This window comes from Oncorhynchus mykiss, chromosome 17 (genome assembly GCF_013265735.2).
Source record: "Oncorhynchus mykiss isolate Arlee chromosome 17, USDA_OmykA_1.1, whole genome shotgun sequence".
NCBI lineage: Eukaryota > Metazoa > Chordata > Actinopteri > Salmoniformes > Salmonidae > Oncorhynchus > Oncorhynchus mykiss.
Window position 1 is genome coordinate 87,332,239 of NC_048581.1, and position 19,313 is coordinate 87,351,551.

At 46.5% G+C, this 19,313-nt stretch overlaps 1 protein-coding gene across 3 annotated transcripts in view; it reads right to left on the reverse strand.

The window, feature by feature from the left end:
* The window catches only part of itga7 (integrin, alpha 7), an 81,316-nt gene continuing 62,003 nt past the window's right edge, over nucleotides 1-19,313 (reverse strand). For 2 of the 3 annotated variants that reach the window (XM_036950906.1, XM_036950907.1), the window contains exons 16-22: nucleotides 18,975-19,077; nucleotides 16,595-16,804; nucleotides 13,248-13,364; nucleotides 12,520-12,633; nucleotides 9,187-9,285; nucleotides 8,922-9,047; nucleotides 1-2,222 (exon numbers count right to left, since the gene is read on the reverse strand). In XM_036950906.1, coding sequence (XP_036806801.1) covers nucleotides 2,064-2,222; nucleotides 8,922-9,047; nucleotides 9,187-9,285; nucleotides 12,520-12,633; nucleotides 13,248-13,364; nucleotides 16,595-16,804; nucleotides 18,975-19,077 — 928 coding nt within the window. In that variant the 3' untranslated portion in view covers nucleotides 1-2,063. Of the gene's footprint in view, nucleotides 2,223-5,001; nucleotides 5,146-8,921; nucleotides 9,048-9,186; nucleotides 9,286-12,519; nucleotides 12,634-13,247; nucleotides 13,365-16,594; nucleotides 16,805-18,974; nucleotides 19,078-19,313 lie in introns of all 3 variants that reach the window. The other variant, XM_036950908.1, reaches the window with a different exon arrangement.

Below are 19,313 nucleotides of genomic sequence, written 5' to 3' on the forward strand. Positions count from 1 at the left end.
TTTGTTTTTCAACAGAAAAATGACCCAACACATCTCCAGGCTGTGTAAGGGCTATTTGATCAAAAAGGAGAGTGATGTAGTGCTGCATCAGATGACCTGGCCTCCACAATCACCCGACCTCAAACCCAATTTAGTTGGTTTGGGAAGAGAGTGATAGTTTGGAATTTAGTTGGTTTGGGACCGCAGAGTGAAGGAAAAGCAGCAACAAGTGCTCAGCATATGTGGGAATTCCTTCAAGACTGTTGGAAAAGCATTCCAGGTGAAGCTGGTTGAGAGAATGCCAAGTGTGAAAAGCTGGCGAACTATTAGAATTTTAGCAACCAGGAAATGGCGGAGCGTTTTCTGCATTGTGCAGAAACATGTTGACATGTTTTCATGAATTTGATGATATTTTGACGGCACTTTCAAAACCGTGTGGGACATGATCCAGGAAGTAGGCGGGACTTTCATGCCATATTGATGTACACTATGTAGTGTATGTCTTTGGACAGTGATGCAACATTTTTACATGTGGGTCTATACTTCATTTCAGATCAATTGTTCATATTTATTTGATTTTTTTACCTTTATTTAACTAGGCAAGTCAGTTAAGAACATATTCTTATTTTCAATGACGGCCTGGGAACAGTGGGTTAACTGCCTGTTCAAGGGCAGAACGACAGATTTGTACCTTGTCAGCTCGGGGGCTTGAACTTGCAACCTTCCGTTTACTAGTCCAACGCCCCAACCACTAGGCTACCCTCCCCCATATGAGGTGACAGACAGAATGTCACCTTTTAATCCAGGGTATTTTCATATCTGATTTAAGTATTTGGACAAATGTGTACTTATAGTGTACTAAAGTAGTCAAAAGTTGAGTATTTGCTCCCATATTTCTAGCATGCAACGAGTACGTCAAGCTATACACTTCTTGGATGCAGTCATAGTTTGTTTTGGTTGGGTTTTGGGTTTTGCCCAATAGGAACTGAATGGTGATTAGAGTGATATTCCATCTAAGTGAGTAAATAAGATGTTTGTGAACAGTTCTATATCAATCCTGATAATGCCATGATTAAGAAAAATCATGAATGAATTGTGGATAATGATGAGTGAGAAAAGTTAAAAAGTTTGCTACAGCAAAGCATGTTAACCTGTCAACATTACCAATAACAAGGGAGGTTAGCATGCTAACCTCTCAACATTACCAATAACAAGGGGGGTTCCCATGCTAACCTCTCAACATTACCAATAACAAGGGAGGTTAGCATGCTAACCTCTCAACATTACCAATAACAAGGGAGGTTAGCATACTGACCTCTCAACATTACCAATAACAAGGGAGGTTAGCATGCTAACCTCTCAACATTACCAATAACAATGGAGGTTAGCATGCTAACCTCTCAACATTACCAATAATAACATTACCAATTACCAATAACAATGGAGGTTAGCACGTCTTGGGGGCAAGATCTTTGACCCTCTGTAACTTTCTCACTCATCGTCTTTCATGATTATCCATAATCATGTTAGCATTCACATTCATGTAGAAGTATTTAGAACCATCTAACACATCCAACATGTTTGGATCGTCACAAGCTTGATGTCGTCATTGTGTGCTAGGAATAATGGACCAAATACTACATTTGACGCTATAAGTGAAATTTGTCCAAAAACTTATGGCATCTTCAAATGAGGGGGACTAGATCTATAAAGTGCTTTCATTTCTAAATGGCAAATCAGATATGTATAAATAATACCCTCAAGTGAAAGATGACATTATCACCTCATACGGAACATTTGATCTCAAATCCAAAATGCTGAACTATAGAGACGATGTAGAAAGTTAGCATCACTGTCCATATATATATGCAGGAGAGAGTAGTCAGCATTAATAAGTCCACTTCAGAAGAAGGGTGAAGAATGAGGACGTAGCCCCAAATGTACACGGCCAGTCTGTGTGCACACATTTATTACACCGCAGAGTTAGTGAGTGCCATGTGGGTTGAATCGGGGGGGGGGGGGGGGGGGGGGGTTGTTATTATTCAATTCCTTGTTGTTGTTGTTGTTGTTGTTGTTGCTGTCGATCAGGAGGTTCCGTCGCTCCAGTGTGTAGTCCACTCTTTCTTGTGGAGGACCCCTGCCTTCTGGCTCTCATGGAACTGGGGCAGGTCCTGGTGGGGAATCTTCACCGCATGGTACTGAGGCACTTGGTCTTCATACTGGACCCGACGGAAGAAACCACACTGTGGGAGAGAGAAGTGGGGAGGGAAGGGGGGAGTGGGAGAGAGAAGGGGGGAGGGAAGGAGGGAGTGTGAGAGAGAAGGGGGGAGGGAAGGAGGGAGTGGGAGAGAGAAGGGGGGAGGGAAGGAGGGAGTGGGAGAGAAAAGGGGGGAGGGAAGGAGGGAGTGGGAGAGAAAAGGGGGGAGGGAAGGAGGGAGTGGGAGAGATAAGGGGGGAGGGAAGGAGGGAGTGGGAGAGAAAAGGGGGGAGGGAAGGAGGGAGTGGGAGAGAGAAGGGGGGAGGGAAGGAGGGAGTGGGAGAGAGAAGGGGGGAGGGAAGGGGGAGTGGGAGAGAGAAGGGGGAGGGAAGGGGGGAGTGGGAGAGAGAAGGGGGGAGGGAAGGAGGGAGTGGGAGAGAGAAGAGGGAGGGAAGGAGGGAGTGGGAGAGAGAAGGGGTGAGGGAAGGAGGGAGTGGGAGAGAGAAGGGGGAGGGAAGGAGGGAGTGGGAGAGAGAAGGGGGAGGGAAGGAGGGAGTGGGAGAAAGAAGGGGGGAAAGGAGGGAGTGGGAGAGAGAAGGGGGGAGGGAAGGAGGGAGTGGGAGAGAGAAGGGGGGAGGGAAGGAGGGAGTGGGAGAGAAAAGGGGGGAGGGAAGGAGGGAGTGGGAGAGAGAAGGGGGGAGGGAAGGAGGGAGTGGGAGAGAGAAGGGGGGAGGGAAGGAGGGAGTGGGAGAGAGAAGGGGGGAGGGAAGGGGGAGTGGGAGAGAGAAGGGGGAGGGAAGGGGGGAGTGGGAGAGAGAAGGGGGGAGGGAAGGAGGGAGTGGGAGAGAGAAGAGGGAGGGAAGGAGGGAGTGGGAGAGAGAAGGGGTGAGGGAAGGAGGGAGTGGGAGAGAGAAGGGGGAGGGAAGGAGGGGGTGGGAGAGAGAAGGGGGAGGGAAGGAGGGAGTGGGAGAAAGAAGGGGGGAAAGGAGGGAGTGGGAGAGAGAAGGGGGGAGGGAAGGAGGGAGTGGGAGAGAGAAGTGGGGAGGGAAGGGGGGAGTGGGAGAGAGAAGGGGGGAGGGAAGGAGGGAGTGTGAGAGAGAAGGGGGGAGGGAAGGAGGGAGTGGGAGAGAGAAGGGGGGAGGGAAGGAGGGAGTGGGAGAGAAAAGGGGGGAGGGAAGGAGGGAGTGGGAGAGAAAAGGGGGGAGGGAAGGAGGGAGTGGGAGAGATAAGGGGGGAGGGAAGGAGGGAGTGGGAGAGAAAAGGGGGGAGGGAAGGAGGGAGTGGGAGAGAGAAGGGGGGAGGGAAGGAGGGAGTGGGAGAGAGAAGGGGGGAGGGAAGGGGGAGTGGGAGAGAGAAGGGGGAGGGAAGGGGGGAGTGGGAGAGAGAAGGGGGGAGGGAAGGAGGGAGTGGGAGAGAGAAGAGGGAGGGAAGGAGGGAGTGGGAGAGAGAAGGGGTGAGGGAAGGAGGGAGTGGGAGAGAGAAGGGGGAGGGAAGGAGGGAGTGGGAGAGAGAAGGGGGAGGGAAGGAGGGAGTGGGAGAAAGAAGGGGGGAAAGGAGGGAGTGGGAGAGAGAAGGGGGGAGGGAAGGAGGGAGTGGGAGAGAGAAGGGGGGAGGGAAGGAGGGAGTGGGAGAGAAAAGGGGGGAGGGAAGGAGGGAGTGGGAGAGAGAAGGGGGGAGGGAAGGAGGGAGTGGGAGAGAGAAGGGGGGAGGGAAGGAGGGAGTGGGAGAGAGAAGGGGGGAGGGAAGGGGGAGTGGGAGAGAGAAGGGGGAGGGAAGGGGGGAGTGGGAGAGAGAAGGGGGGAGGGAAGGAGGGAGTGGGAGAGAGAAGAGGGAGGGAAGGAGGGAGTGGGAGAGAGAAGGGGTGAGGGAAGGAGGGAGTGGGAGAGAGAAGGGGGAGGGAAGGAGGGGGTGGGAGAGAGAAGGGGGAGGGAAGGAGGGAGTGGGAGAAAGAAGGGGGGAAAGGAGGGAGTGGGAGAGAGAAGGGGGGAGGGAAGGAGGGAGTGGGAGAGAGAAGGGGGGAGGGAAGGAGGGAGTGGGAGAGAGAAGGGGGGAGGGAAGGAGGGAGTGGGAGAGAGAAGGGGGGAGGGAAGGAGGGAGTGGGAGAGAGAAGGGGGGAGGGAAGGAGGGAGTGGGAGAGAGAAGGGGGGAGGGAAGGAAAGAGTGTGAGAGAGAAGGGGGAGGGAAGGAGAGAGCGTATGAAAAAATGCACTTTGCCGATGCCGCTGAGTAACCCAAAGGAGATTTTTTCGCTTTTGATTGTGCATGTGCCACACAAACCTAAATGTTCAGATGACTTGTGAAATGTCAGTAAAACAGGTGCCACACAAGCAAAGAAAACACACCAGTGCCTTGCAAAACATTACAAATTGTGCTGCCACACGTTGTTATTTGACCTACAACCACCACAGTCTTGCAACCCCCCCCCCCCCCCTACCCTTTTGTCAGAAACACAACAGAACAACAGAGAACACATGTTCATTCTGGCATTCTAACATTGTTATCAAGTGTGGGACCAGGTGATAATGTTAATGAATAGAACCAGAATTATTAGCAACATGAACACAACTTCCTTGTTCCAGAATGAACTAGTTTCAGGTACAGAATTTAAGGTCAAAGATCACACGGCAGGCAGAGTCACAGCACGCAGCACAACAGCTCTCTGTCCGTTAGACACAGATCTAGGATCAGCTTACCTATCCCCCAAAACCCCTAACCTTAGCCATTAGAGGAGGCAACGTGAAACTGGATCAGTGTCTAAGGAGAACTGCAGGGCTTGAGAGACCAGGGCATGCCAGTACGAGGCAGGCCAGGGTGCGTGGTTTTACCGCATGGGGGAGAGGGGAGGGGAAAGCAGGAACCTATTGGTCTGATGCCTGCTTCTCCACCTCAGAGGGCTGAATGTGCATGTGGGCGTGGTAGTATTCTGTCTCGTACTGGGGGTGACGCTCTGTACGCTTGAAGAACCCACACTGAGGAGAGGGTGGAAGAGAAGGAAGAGGAGAAGGAGGAGAGGGGGGAGGAGAAGGAGTTACGACAGAGATGTAGTGGAGGGAGGGAGGGAGGTGAATAAAAGTACAGAGTAAAGAGGAGAGATGGACTAGAGATGGGGAGAGGAGAGATGGAATAGAGATGAGGAGAGGAGAGATGGACTAGAGATGGGGAGAGGAGAGATGGACTAGAGATGAGGAGAGGAGAGATGGACTAGAGATGAGGAGAGGAGAGATGGACTAGAGATGAGGAGAGGAGAGATGGACTAGAGATGAGGAGAGGAGAGATGAGGAGAGGAGAGATGGACTAGAGATGTGGAGAGGAGAGATGGAATAGAGATGAGGAGAGGAGAGATGGACTAGAGATGTGGAGAGGAGAGATGGACTAGAGATGAGGAGAGGAGAGATGAGAGATGAGGAGAGGAGAGATGGACTAGAGATGAGGAGAGGAGAGATGAGAGATGAGGAGAGGAGAGATGGACTAGAGATGAGGAGAGATGGACTAGAGATGAGGAGAGGAGAGATGAGGAGAGGATAGATGGACTAGAGCAGAGATAAATAAGGTGAGGAGAGATGGACTAGAGATGAGGAGAGGAGAGATGGAATAGAGATGAGGAAAGGAGAGATGGACTAGAGATGTGGAGAGGAGAGATGGACTAGAGATGTAGAGATGAGAGATGGGGAGAGGAGAGATGGACTAGAGATGAGGAGAGATGGACTAGAGATGAGGAGAGGAGAGATGAGGAGAGGAGAGATGGACTAGAGCAGAGATAAATAAGGTGAGGAGAGATGGACTAGAGATGGACTAGAGCAGAGATAAATAAGGTGAGGAGAGATGGACTAGAGATGAGGAGAGGAGAGATGGACTAGAGCAGAGATAAATAAGTTGAGGAGAGATGGACTAGAGATGAGGAGAGGAGAGATGGACTAGAGATGAGGAGAGATGGACTAGAGATGAGGAGAGGAGAGATGGGGAGAGGAGAGATGGACTAGAGCAGAGATAAATAAGGTGAGGAGAGATGGACTAGAGATGAGGAGAGATGGACTAGAGATGAGGAGAGGAGAGATGGGGAGAGGAGAGATGGACTAGAGCAGAGATAAATAAGGTGAGGAGAGATGGACTAGAGATGGACTAGAGCAGAGATAAATAACTGACTTATCTCAGAGAGGTGAGGAGAATAGAACAAAGATCTGTCGATCACAGCTTGATACAAAATACATTATGATTGAATGATAAGAGTATAGGGTTGGATAGTCTTCTTTCACAGTATGCAGAACAGTGGGCCAGCGGCAGTATACCAGCCAGAATAATAGGGATATGCAGCAACGCACAGTAACTAATATACAGTATGATGTGTGTGGACCTTCCAGAGTATGCAGGGTCAGCACCAGTTTACCAGCCATGTGTTTATTTATGTTACCTTTATTTTACCAGGTAAGTTGAGTGAGAACCAGGGGTTGGAACCAAAATCATTTTCAAATCATTCCGATGTTCCGATGTTCCGACCAGAAGATAAAGTTCTAAACCGGTTCGAATCCCAAAGAAGTAACAGTTCATATAGGTCCTTTTAGTAGATTTTTATTTTTTACCTGTGAAATCAACATAATTTTACATTTACCTCATTAATTTAGCTCATTCATTTAGCTCATTCATTTAGCTCATTCATTTAGCTCATTCATTTAGCTCATTCATTTAGCTCATTCATTTACCTCATTCATTTACCTCATTCATTTACCTCATTCATTTACCTCATTCATTTACCTCATTCATTTACCTCATTCATTTACCTCATTCATTTAGCTCATTAATCAATTAGCGCTGATAGAGCAGGTTGCTCTGGGGAACGTAGTTGTTTTCATGTTTGATTGGTCAGATAAGTGCAGGCACCAGATGCGGCTGAAATTTCACGGGTGGGGAGAGAGTGAGAGGGGGGGGGGGGGGGGGTGGACATGGAGGGGGCTTGAAGTGTTGAACGTTACAGAATTTTAAACTAGACATTAGGAATATTTTTTGGAATAAAAAAAAAATAAGTTATTAACCGGTTTTAAAGATGTGAAAATAACGGTTCTGTTCCAGAGCAGGAGAGAGAACTTTTGTTCCTTTTTCGGTTTCCATTCCTCTGAAAATTAAATTTTTCGGTTTCTGGTTCTGTTCCTTGAAACGTTTCCAACCCCTGCTGAGAACTCATTCTGATTTACAGCATCGACCTGGGGAATAGTTACAAGGGAGAGGAGGAGGGAATAAATGAGCCAATTGTAAACTGGGGATGATTAGGTGTCCATGATGGTATGAAGGCCAGATTGGGCATTTAGACAGAACACAAGGGGTTAACACCCCTACTCTTATGATAAGTGCCATGGGTTCTTTAGTGACACTCGTTTAACGTCCCATCCGAAAGACGGCACCTTACACAGGGCAATGTCCCCAATCACTGCCCTGGGGCATCCAGGATAATATAGTAACTACAGTAGGTATAGTCATATATGATGAGCAGAGCACCAGGATTATATACAGTTGTATAAAGTACTTATGTAAAAAATACTTTATTAAAGCACTAATTAAGTATTTTTTGGGGGGATATCTCTACTTTGCGTTACTATTTATATTTTTGACAACTTTTACTTTTACTTCCCTGCATTCCTAAAGAAAATAATGTACTTTTTTACTTCATACGTTTTCCTTGACACCCAAAAGTACATTTTGAATGCTTAGCAGGACAGGAAAAAGGTTCAATTCGCACACTTATCACGAGAACATCCCTGGTCATCCCTACTGCCTCTGATCTGGCGGACTCACTGAACCGAGAACATCCCTGGTCATCCCTACTGCCTCTGATCTGGAGGACTCACTAAACAGAGAACGTCCCTGGTCATCCCTACTGCCTCTGATCTGGAGGACTCACTGAACAGAGAACATCCCTGGTCCTCCCTACTGCCTACTGATCTGGCGGACTCACTAAACAGAGAACAACCCTGGTCATCCCTACTGCCTCTGATCTGCAGGACTCACTGAACAGAGAACATCCCTGGTCCTCCCTACTGCCTACTGATCTGGCGGACTCACTGAAAACCAATGCTTTGTTATTAAATGATGTCTGAGTGGTGGAGTATACCTCTGGTTGTCAAAAAATAACAATAATAAGAACATTGTGTTGTCTGGTTTTCTTAATATCAGGAATTTAATGGTTCGCATGTACTTTGTACTTTAATTCAAGTATGAAAATGTAGTACTTTGTCCACCATTGTACTTAAGTATATTTAAAACCAAATACTTTTAGAGTTTTACTTAAGTAGTATTTTAGTGGGTGACTTTCACTTTTACTTGGGTCATTTTCTATTAATGTATCTTTACTTTTACTCAAGTACGACAACTGAGTACTTTTTCCACCTCTGATTATATAGTATGTAAGGCCCAGTAATAGAGGTGTTTAGTCTACTATTGAAGTTGTTGGTACCTTCCAGAGGATGCAGACCAGCAGAGACAGCACCAGGATAATAGAGATATGTAGGAACAGTAATAGAGGTGCTTATTCTGTGTTATACTAGGTGCTGGTACCTTCCAGAGGATGCAGACCAGCAGAGACAACACCAGGATAATAGAGATATGTAGGAACAGTAATAGAGGTGCTTATTCTGTGTTATACTAGGTGTTGGTACCTTCCAGAGGATGCAGACCAGCAGAGACAACACCAGGATAATAGAGATATGTAGGAACAGTAATAGAGGTGCTTATTCTGTGTTATACTAGGTGCTGGTACCTTCCAGAGGATGCAGACCATCAGGGACAACACCAGGATACCAGCCAGGATGGCTATGAGAATCCACCACCAGGGGATCCAGTACTGGTCAGTCAGACCAACCTCTGGGTAAATCATCACTGGGATCTACAGGGGAAACACAATAATATAAAGTAATGAGTGTTTTATTGTGAAGTGTATGTATCACTAGTAGTTAGAGCTCAGCACCATGGTCAGGAAAAGCCTGGCCCTAGTGTGTGTGTGTGTGTGTGTGTGTGTGTGTTACCTGTGCGGCAGCATCCCTCAGCACCAGGTGTTTGATGCTCGACTTGACTGTGATGTTGGCTCTTACCAGCAGCTCCAGAGCACTGACTGATGGGAACTCCTGAGAGAAGAAGAGAGAAGAAGAGAGACGAGGAAGAGAGAGAGAAGAGAGAGAGAAGAGAGAAGAAGAGAGAAGAAGAGAGAGAGAAGAGAGAAGAAGAGAGAAGCGAGAGAAGAGAGAAGGAGAGAAGAGGAAGAGAGAGGGAAGAGAGAGAAGAGAGAGAGAAGAGAGAGAAGAAGAGAGAGAAGAGAGAGAAGACAGAAGAGAAAAGAGAGAGAAGAGAGAAGAAGAGAGAGAAGAGAGAGAAGAGAAAAAAGAGAGAGAGAAGAGAGGAGAAGAGGAGAGAGAGAAGAGAGAGAGAAGAGAGAGAGAAGAGAGAGAGAGAAGGGAAGAGTAAATTCATCAGCGACCCCCTCATAACTCGATGGGGATAAATATTATCTTATATATTTTTTTAAATAGCATAGACTGGCAGTTCATGGCGAGATAAACCAAGTCTCGGGCCCTGGGAAGGAATATTTGTTACACCCTGACCATAGTTTACTTGGTATGTCTATATGTTTAATTTGGTCAGGGTGTGATCTGAGTGGGCATTCTATGTTGAATGTCTAGTTTGTCTGTTTCTGTGTTTGGCCTGATATGGTTATCAATCAGAGGCAGGTGTTAGTCGTTGTCTCTGATTGGGAACCATATTTAGGCAGCCTGTTTTGTCGTTGTGGGTGGTGGGTGATTGTCTATGTTAGGTGCTTGTGTTCAGCACATTATGTTATATAGCTTCACGGTCGTTGTTCATTTAATGTTTTGTTCAGTTTACTTCGTGTTTTCGTCATCCATTAAAATGATGCATTCACACATTCGCCCGGCTTTGATCCGCTTCTTACGACAATCGTGACATCATATTTCACAGCCAGCGCTATGGATGCAAGGACTGACCATCCACGATATAGTATAGATTTACCATGTGTTGAGGCTATACATAGTTTTTTGTTTACATTCACATTGTTTACAAACATTGGAATAAAACAAGTTTATATTTTGGGTTCTCACGGAGTGTGACAGTTGAACTGAGGTCATGAAGCATTTAGAAATTATATTCTTCAACAATCATTTAAATAGTATTCCAGACCAAATCTTGATGTCGTAACTAAGGATTTTAGATTTAAATTACAATGCATTTATTATTTACAGTGCCTTGCGAAAGTATTCGGCCCCCTTGAACTTTGCGACCTTTTGCCACATTTCAGGCTTCAAACATAAAGATATAAAACTGTATTTTTTTGTGAAGAATCAACAACAAGTGGGACACAATAATGAAGTGGAACGACATTTATTGGATATTTCAAACTTTTTTAACAAATCAAAAACGGAAAAATTGGGCGTGCAAAATTATTCAGCCCCCTTAAGTTAATACTTTGTAGCGCCACCTTTTGCTGCGATTACAGCTGTAAGTCGCTCGGGGTATGTCTCTATCAGTTTTGCACATCGAGAGACTGACATTTTTTCCCATTCCTCCTTGCAAAACAGCTCGAGCTCAGTGAGGTTGGATGGAGAGCATTTGTGAACAGCAGTTTTCAGTTCTTTCCACAGATTCTCGATTGGATTCAGGTCTGGACTTTGACTTGGCCATTCTAACACCTGGATATGTTTATTTTTGAACCATTCCATTGTAGATTTTGCTTTATGTTTTGGATCATTGTCTTGTTGGAAGACAAATCTCCGTCCCAGTCTCAGGTCTTTTGCAGACTCCATCAGGTTTTCTTCCAGAATGGTCCTGTATTTGGCTCCATCCATCTTCCCATCAATTTTAACCATCTTCCCTGTCCCTGCTGAAGAAAAGCAGGCCCAATCCATGATGCTGCCACCACCATGTTTGACAGTGGGGATGGTGTGTTCAGCTGTGTTGCTTTTACGCCAAACATAACGTTTTGCATTGTTGCCAAAAAGTTCAATTTTTGTTTCATCTGACCAGAGCACCTTCTTCCACATGTTTGGTGTGTCTCCCAGGTGGCTTGTGGCAAACTTTAAACAACACTTTTTATGGATATCTTTAAGAAATGGCTTTCTTCTTGCCACTCTTCCATAAAGGCCAGATTTGTGCAATATACGACTGATTGTTGTCCTATGGACAGAGTCTCCCACCTCAGCTGTAGATCTCTGCAGTTCATCCAGAGTGATCATGGGCCTCTTGACTGCATCTCTGATCAGTCTTCTCCTTGTATGAGCAGAAAGTTTAGAGGGACGGCCAGGTCTTGGTAGATTTGCAGTGGTCTGATACTCCTTCCATTTCAATATTATCGCTTGCACAGTGCTCCTTGGGATGTTTAAAGCTTGGGAAACCTTTTTGTATCCAAATCCGGCTTTAAACTTCTTCACAACGGTATCTCGGACCTGCCTGGTGTGTTCCTTGTTCTTCATGATGCTCTCTGCGCTTTTAACGGACCTCTGAGACTATCACAGTGCAGATACATTCATACGGAGACTTGATTACACACAGGTGGATTGTATTTATCATCATTAGTCATTTAGGTCAACATTGGATCATTCAGAGATCCTCACTGAACTTCTGGAGAGAGTTTGCTGCACTGAAAGTAAAGGGGGCTGAATAATTTTGCACGCCCAATTTTTCAGTTTTTGATTTGTTAAAAAAGTTTGAAATATCCAATAAATGTCGTTCCACTTCATGATTGTGTCCCACTTGTTGTTGATTCTTCACAAAAAAATACAGTTGTATATCTTTATGTTTGAAGCCTGAAATGTGGCAAAAGGTCGCAAAGTTCAAGGGGGCCGAATACTTTCGCAAGGCACTGTATTTACTCTCTCCCCCCTATCCCCCATCTCCCTCTCTCCCCATACCCCATCTCCCCCCCATACCCCATCTCCCTCTCTCCACCCCATCCCCCCTCCCTCTCTCCCCATACCCCATCTCCCCCTTATCCCCCATCTCCCTCTCTCCCCCCTATCCCTCTCTCCCCATATCCCCCCTCCCTCTCTCCCCCTATCCCCCCTCCCTCTCTCCCCCCTATACCCCATCTCCCTCTCTCCACCCCATGCCCCCTCCTCTCCCCTATCCCCTATCCCCCATCTCCCCCTCTCCCCCATCTCCCTCTCTCCCCCTTATCCCCCATCTCCCTCTCTCCCCCCTATCCCCCCATCCCCCCTCCCTCTCCCCCATCTCCCCTCTCTCCCACCTATCCCTCTCTCCCCCCTATCCCCCCTCCCTCTCTGCATGTAATGCATTGCATTATGGGAACAGTAGTCTTTATTAACACACTGATACGTGACGTGGTGTTTTACCTCCAGGAAGGTGCTGTTCCACAAACGTCCCTGGATCTTGAGGACAGCAGAGCCAGAGAAGCTGAGGAGAGGACACTGGAAAAGGACGCAGCGCGCTGAACCCAGCAGACAGTCCTACAGACAGATGGGGGGGAGGGGGGGGAGACTAGTGATGAGAATAGCAGGGTCGGTATTCAATCTCTGATTCAGAGGGGTTGGGTTAAATGCGGAAGACACATTTCAGTTGAAGGCATTCAGTTGCACAACTGACTAGGAATCCCCCTTTCCTTTCCCTGCCCAGTCAAACTAGCAGTAAGGATGCTGTGCATTGCGTGCAGGACTCTTAGGGTTTGAAGCTTATTTCTACTGTGCAGGTCAACTGAATCTGACATTTGGTTTACAACCCCCCTCCTACCTCTGTTTCTCTCCCTCCTCCCATTCCCCCTACCCCTATCTCCCCCTATCCCCCCTCCCTCTCTCCCCTCCCTCTATCACTCTATCCCCTCCTCCCCCCTATCCCCCTCCTACCTCTCTCCTCCTCTACCCCAACTTCTAACCCTCTCTCTCCCCTCCATCTCCCCCTCCTACCTCTCTCCTCCCTCTCCCTATCCCTCTCCCCCACCTTCTACCCCTCTCTCTCCCCCCTATCCTCCATCTCCCCTCCCTCACCCTCCTCCCTCCCACCTTCTACCCCTCTCTCTCTCTTCCCTCCTCTCTCCCCCCTCTCCCTCCCTCCCTCACTCACTCACCAGTTTGAGTGACTTCCGTCTCTCGGAGGCAGCCACAGCGGGCGTGGTCCTACCCAGACTGCCCTTGGTCATCACATGCCCCTCCTCTTCCGGGTGGGATCGCCCCTTCCTCCTGAACTGTTCACAGGGACAGGAAACAGAAGACGGCACTTATTGTTTACAATAACTTGTTTATTCTAAGTTGTGTTATAAGTTGTTTATTGTTTATTAAGAGTTGTGATATAAGTTGTTTGTTGTTTATTAAGAGTTGTGATATAAGTTGTTTGTTGTTTATTAAGAGTTGTGATATAAGTTGTTTGTTGTTTATTAAGAGTTGTGATATAAGTTGTTTGTTGTTTATTAAGAGTTGTGATATAAGTTGTTTGTTGTTTATTATTATTATTTGTGTAAATTGAAGACTTGGGCAATTTTTTCCGCTGCACTTGTTTGTAGACTGAGGTGAATATAAAACATATTTTGTTTTCTATTTTTGCTTGTTTTGGATGTTTCCAAGGAAACGCAACAAGCAGGTTGACGTTTATTGTCACGAGTCTTTTCCTGGGGGGGGGGGGGGGGGGGGGGGGGCAGAACTGAGAGGTTTCTTCTTAGATAGGCCAGCTGCAAAGAAAACACTTGCTATTGTTAGACTCTAGCTTGAAATGTACTGATTCAAGTTACCACACTAGAAGTCATGAATTACATGACATGTATCAGGAATGCATGTGTTGGGGTCAATGAAGGGTAGATGGGACGAAGACACATGGAAAATGACTTGAGAGTAGGAGTAGAAACTTCAAATTCTGTTTCATATTTCTGAAGAGGGAGGTGAAAGGCACATACAGACGAGCATTTCCATTTAATTAAAACCGTTTTTGTATAAAACATTTTAATAGGAAATCGTGTTTTAAGTTTTTAGTCTCTGATATGGCAGGCCGTCTGCGGAACGGGGGAGGAGTGAGGAATGTGTCTCCGGATCAAATCAACAGATGCAGAAACGTCTGGGAAAGGGGCCAGAGAGGCCCACCATAACATCTCTCCTACTGCAGTACAATCTCACACATACACGCCCACGCCCATAAAAGGTTGTAGTGACAGACAGGGCTGTGAGAGGAAACAATTAAATTCCTGCCTAGCAACAGAGATGTATTGGCTGTCTATATGTGTACGACGTTGACCACGCCTATTAGAAGGTTATAAATATATGTTCTTGTGTAATCATGCCTTGACTTTGCGGCTGTATGACCCAGTGGGTGAATAAACTTCGTTTGAGCTTTTTCTAGTTTTTGGGACCATTTTGCAACCAAGCTTTCACTTCCTGACTGGTGTTTATAGATGTTGATTCAATAGATCCACATCAATTTCCCTCCCTCATGATGCCATCTATTTTTTGAAGAGCACCAGTCCCTCTTGCAGCAAAGCACCCCCACAACATGATGCTGCCACCCTCGTGCTTCACGGTTGGGATGGTGTTCTTCGGCTTGCAAGCCTCCCCGTTTCCTCCAAACATAACAATGGTCATTATGGCCAAACAGTTCTATTTCTGTTTCATCAGACCAGAGGACATTTCTCCAAAAAGTACGATCTTTGTCCCCATATGCAGATGCAAACCGTAGTCTGTCTTTTTTATGCCGGTTTTTGAGCCGTGTCTTCTTCCTTGCTGAGCGGTATAGGTCTCGTTTTACTGTGGATATAGATACTTTTGTACCTGTTTCCTCCAACATCTTCACAAGGTCCTTTGCTGTTGTTCTCTCTAGGAGACAGAACGCGTCTCCTTCATGAGTGGTATGACAGCTGCGTGGTCCCATGGTGTTTATACTTGCGTACTATTGTTTGTACAGATGAACATGGTACCTTCAGGCATTTTGAAATTGCTCCCAATGATGAACCAGACTTGTGGAGGTCTACAAATTATTTTCTGATGTCTTGGCTGATTTCTTTTGATTTTCCCATGATGTCAAGCAAAGAGGCACTGAGTTTGAAGGTAGACCTTAAAATACATCCACAGGTACACCTCCAATTGACTCAAATTATGTCAATTAGCCTATCAGAAGCTTCTAAAGCCATGACATATTTTTCTGGAACTTTCCAAACTGTTTACAGGCACAGTCAACTTGGTGTATGTAAACTTCTGACCCACTGGAATTTTGATACAGTGAATTATAAGTGAAATAATCTGTCTATAAACAATTGTTGGAAAAAATGACTTGTGTCATTCACAAAGTAGATGTGCTAACCGACTTGCCAGAACTATAGTTTGTTAACAAGACATTTGTGGAGTGGTTGAAAACCGAGTTTTAATGACTCTAACCTAAGTGTATGTAAAATTCCAACTTCAACTGTAGCTGATTATAAATCCATAATAATCCATACATTATCACCTAATGTTGTGTTAGATCTTTTTATCAATTTAAATTATTGTGAACATTACAAGTTTTAAACTTCTATTTGCTACTTATGGCCTAACAAATATGGGCGTCTTCTATAGAAATAGGCCCCGCCTCTCGCCTAATAGTAGAAAGCAAATTATTCCGTTGACGTTCCGATCCGTCCTAGAATATGGTGACATCATCTATATGAATGCAGCAGCCACTTAAATACAAAGTCCATGTCTCAATTGTTTCAAGAATTAAAAATGTTTCTTTAACCCGTCTCCTCCACTTCATCTACACTGAAGTGGATTTAAAAGGTGACATCAATAAGGGATCATAGCTTTCACCTGGATTCACCTGGACTCACCTGGATTCATCTGGATTCACCTGGATTTACCTGGATTTACCTGGATACACCTGGATTAATTTGGATTCACCTGGATTTACCTGGATTCACCTGGATTTACCTGGATTTACCTGGATTTACCTGGATACACCTGGATACACCTGGATACACCTGGATACACCTGGATTCACCTGGATTCACATGGATTCACCTGGATTCACATGGATTTACCTGGATTTACCTGGATACACCTGGATACACCTGGATACACCTGGATTCACCTGGATTCACGTGGATTCACCTGGATTTACCTGGATACACCTGGATACACCTGGATACACCTGGATTCACCTGGATTCACGTGGATTCACCTGGATTTACCTGGATTCACCTGGATTTACCTGGATCCACCTGGATTTACCTGGATCCACCTGGATTTACCTGGATTCACCTGGGTTCACCTGGATCCACCTGGATTTACCTGGATTCACCTGGATTCACCTGGTCAGTCTGTTATTTACTTTCTCGTGTTCTTCTTATTTCTATGTTTTTGTTCTACTTTACTCTATACTATACTATTTGTACTATTGATATTGACTAATGCATTGTTGGCAAAGAGAAAGGAAGGTATTTTCCTGTACTAGTACACGTACTGTAGCCTGTGGCTGGTCTTCAGAAGGAGAGCTGTGGGAGAACTTCCGTGGGTTGAGGGAGGTGTGGGGTCTACAGTGGGTTTCTGGATGGCCCTTGAAGTGAAACGCGGTGGGGTACAGGAGCCACTTCCCATTGGACAGCTCATGAGGCCACATTATGTTGAGGAAGGCAGAGCCTAGAGTCTGCAGGGACGGCCCAGTGTTGGTCACCTAATCAAAACACGGAGGATTGATTTATTAGTTGAATGAAACACAGTCAATATAAAATGTTTATGATCGAAAAACAAATTATTATTTGAAATATGCTTACAATTGAGCGTTTGCTAATCCTAGCCGCCTGGTAACTGTTTTGCAACTTTAGACAACATTTTCCCGGGAAGTGTCACGGATCGCTCTGTAACTTTCATTACACACACACCTGTCCCTTATTGCCACTGATTAGTATTTGTATAAGTGTGCCCTTTGGTTTCCATTGGGCTGTTGATTATTGTTACAATGTCAGTTGGTGCGTGCGAGTACCTGTGCTGTGCTCCTGGTGCATTGTTAAATCGTTTTGCCATTTAAACAATACAATGCATAGTTTCTGTTTTTGCCATAGCCCTCACTGGCTTTCAGCTTTCAGTGATTTATTTGTGAGCTTGTCCAAGGTCTTGGACTCATCCAATAGTGTGAGATGCGGCCCGCAATTCTGAGTGTTCCTGCCCCCCCCCCCCCCCCAATCTCCTGATTGTCTATGCGCTTAAAATGTGTCAAATGGGAAATAAAAGCATTATCTGATCTTTTTTAACACTGTCTACCGCTGTCCTACCTAAATTAGATATCGTGTCGCCCCCCAACTCCTACCGGTGTCCTAGCTAGTTAGCTACAATGTCGCCCCCCACCTCCCGCCTGTCTACCGGTGTCCTAGCTAGTTAGCTACAATGTCGCCCCCCACCTCCCACCTGTCTAACGGTGTCCTAGCTAGTTAGCTACTGTGTCGCCCCCCGCCTGTCGACCGGTGTCCTAGCTAGTTAGCTACTGTGTCGCTCCCGCCTGTCTACCGGTGTCCTAGCTAGTTAGCTACAATGTCGCCCCCCACCTCCCGCCTGTCTACCGGTGTCCTAGCTAGTTAGCTACAATGTCACCCCCCACCTCCCGCCTGTCTACCGGTGTCCTAGCTAGTTAGCTACAATGTCGCCCCCCACCTCCCACCTGTCTAACGGTGTCCTAGCTAGTTAGCTACTGTGTCGCCCCCCGCCTGTCGACCGGTGTCCTAGCTAGTTAGCTACTGTGTCGCTCCCACCTGTCTACCGGTGCCCTAGCTAGTTAGCTACAATGTCGCCCCCCACCTCCCACCTGTCTAACGGTGTCCTAGCTAGTTAGCTACTGTGTCGCCCCCCGCCTGTCGACCGGTGTCCTAGCTAGTTAGCTACTGTGTCGCTCCCACCTGTCTACCGGTGCCCTAGCTAGTCAGCTACAATGTCGCCCCCCACCTCCCGCCTGTCTACCGGTGTCCTAGCTAGTTAGCTACTGTGTCGCCCCCCGCCTGTCGACCGGTGTCCTAGCTAGTTAGCTACTGTGTCGCCCCCGCCTGTCTACCGGTGTCCTAGCTAGTTAGCTACCATGTCGCCTCCCGCCTGTCTACCGGTGTACTAGCTAGTTAGCTACCATGTCGCCTCCCGCCTGTCTACCGGTGTCCTAGCTAGTTAGCTACCGTGTCCTTCGCTCCCACCTGCCAAATTCCTGCTCTCGCCGTTGTAAACAGAACTGCAGGAGACCGGTGCCTGACTGCCTCTTTTAGCCAACGTTATGGTGCATCAGCGCCACCTACAATGTATGTGGGTCGTTCCACAAAAAGAGTGCCTTTTGCTTCTCTTTGATGTTTTAGGTAGAAATTGTGAACCAATATTACATTTTAAAAGCCTGTTATTAAAGTGCCCTTGGCATGACAATAGACCACATAGACTATTAAAAAAATCTGAATAAAGGCTTACTAAAGTGCAAATATTCAGCATTTTGACATTGACCATCTACTAGTCAATCATAGCATAAAAGCAGGTGAGACGGTTCTACTCTTTTGTTGGTCGTTTTCTGGTGTTTTGTGGTAGAAATCTGAGCTGGTTGAGCATAACATGTCAACCCTGTTACCCATCGATAGACAGGCTAGAAACTAGAGTCATTTTTTATTTTAACATCTTGAAATGGAAAAACATGTTTTTTTTATTCAGTTGAACGTCCTCTTTACGACATAATGTTAAAACGAGGTCAAATCCAATGTTGTTGTTTTTACCAAGTTGCACTTCTCAAAAGGCACTGAATTGGTGGAACGATTCATGCAATATTTTCTGTTGGCTAGTTTTAATTGTCAAATAAAAGTAATCGCTCAATCAAACAACATCACCGTAAACTCAAACTCCAGAGCGCTGCCCACGTCGTCCAGAGTCTCCATAGCGCTCTCCCCCTTCACAGCCCCACTGAAGAACAGCTGGTGTGGCCGGGCCACCCTTAATCAACACAGAAACAGACACAGGGTTAGGGTTAGTGGGTTAATGGACAGAGGGTTAGTGGGTTAGGGTTAGTGGACAGAGGGTTAGTGGACAGAGGGTTAGTGGACAGAGGGTTAGTGGGTTAGTGGGCAGAGGGTTAGTGGGTTAGTGGACAGAGGGTTAGTGGGTTAGTGGACAGAGAGTTAGTGGGTTAATGGACAGAGGGTTAGTGGGTTAATGGACAGAGGGTTAGT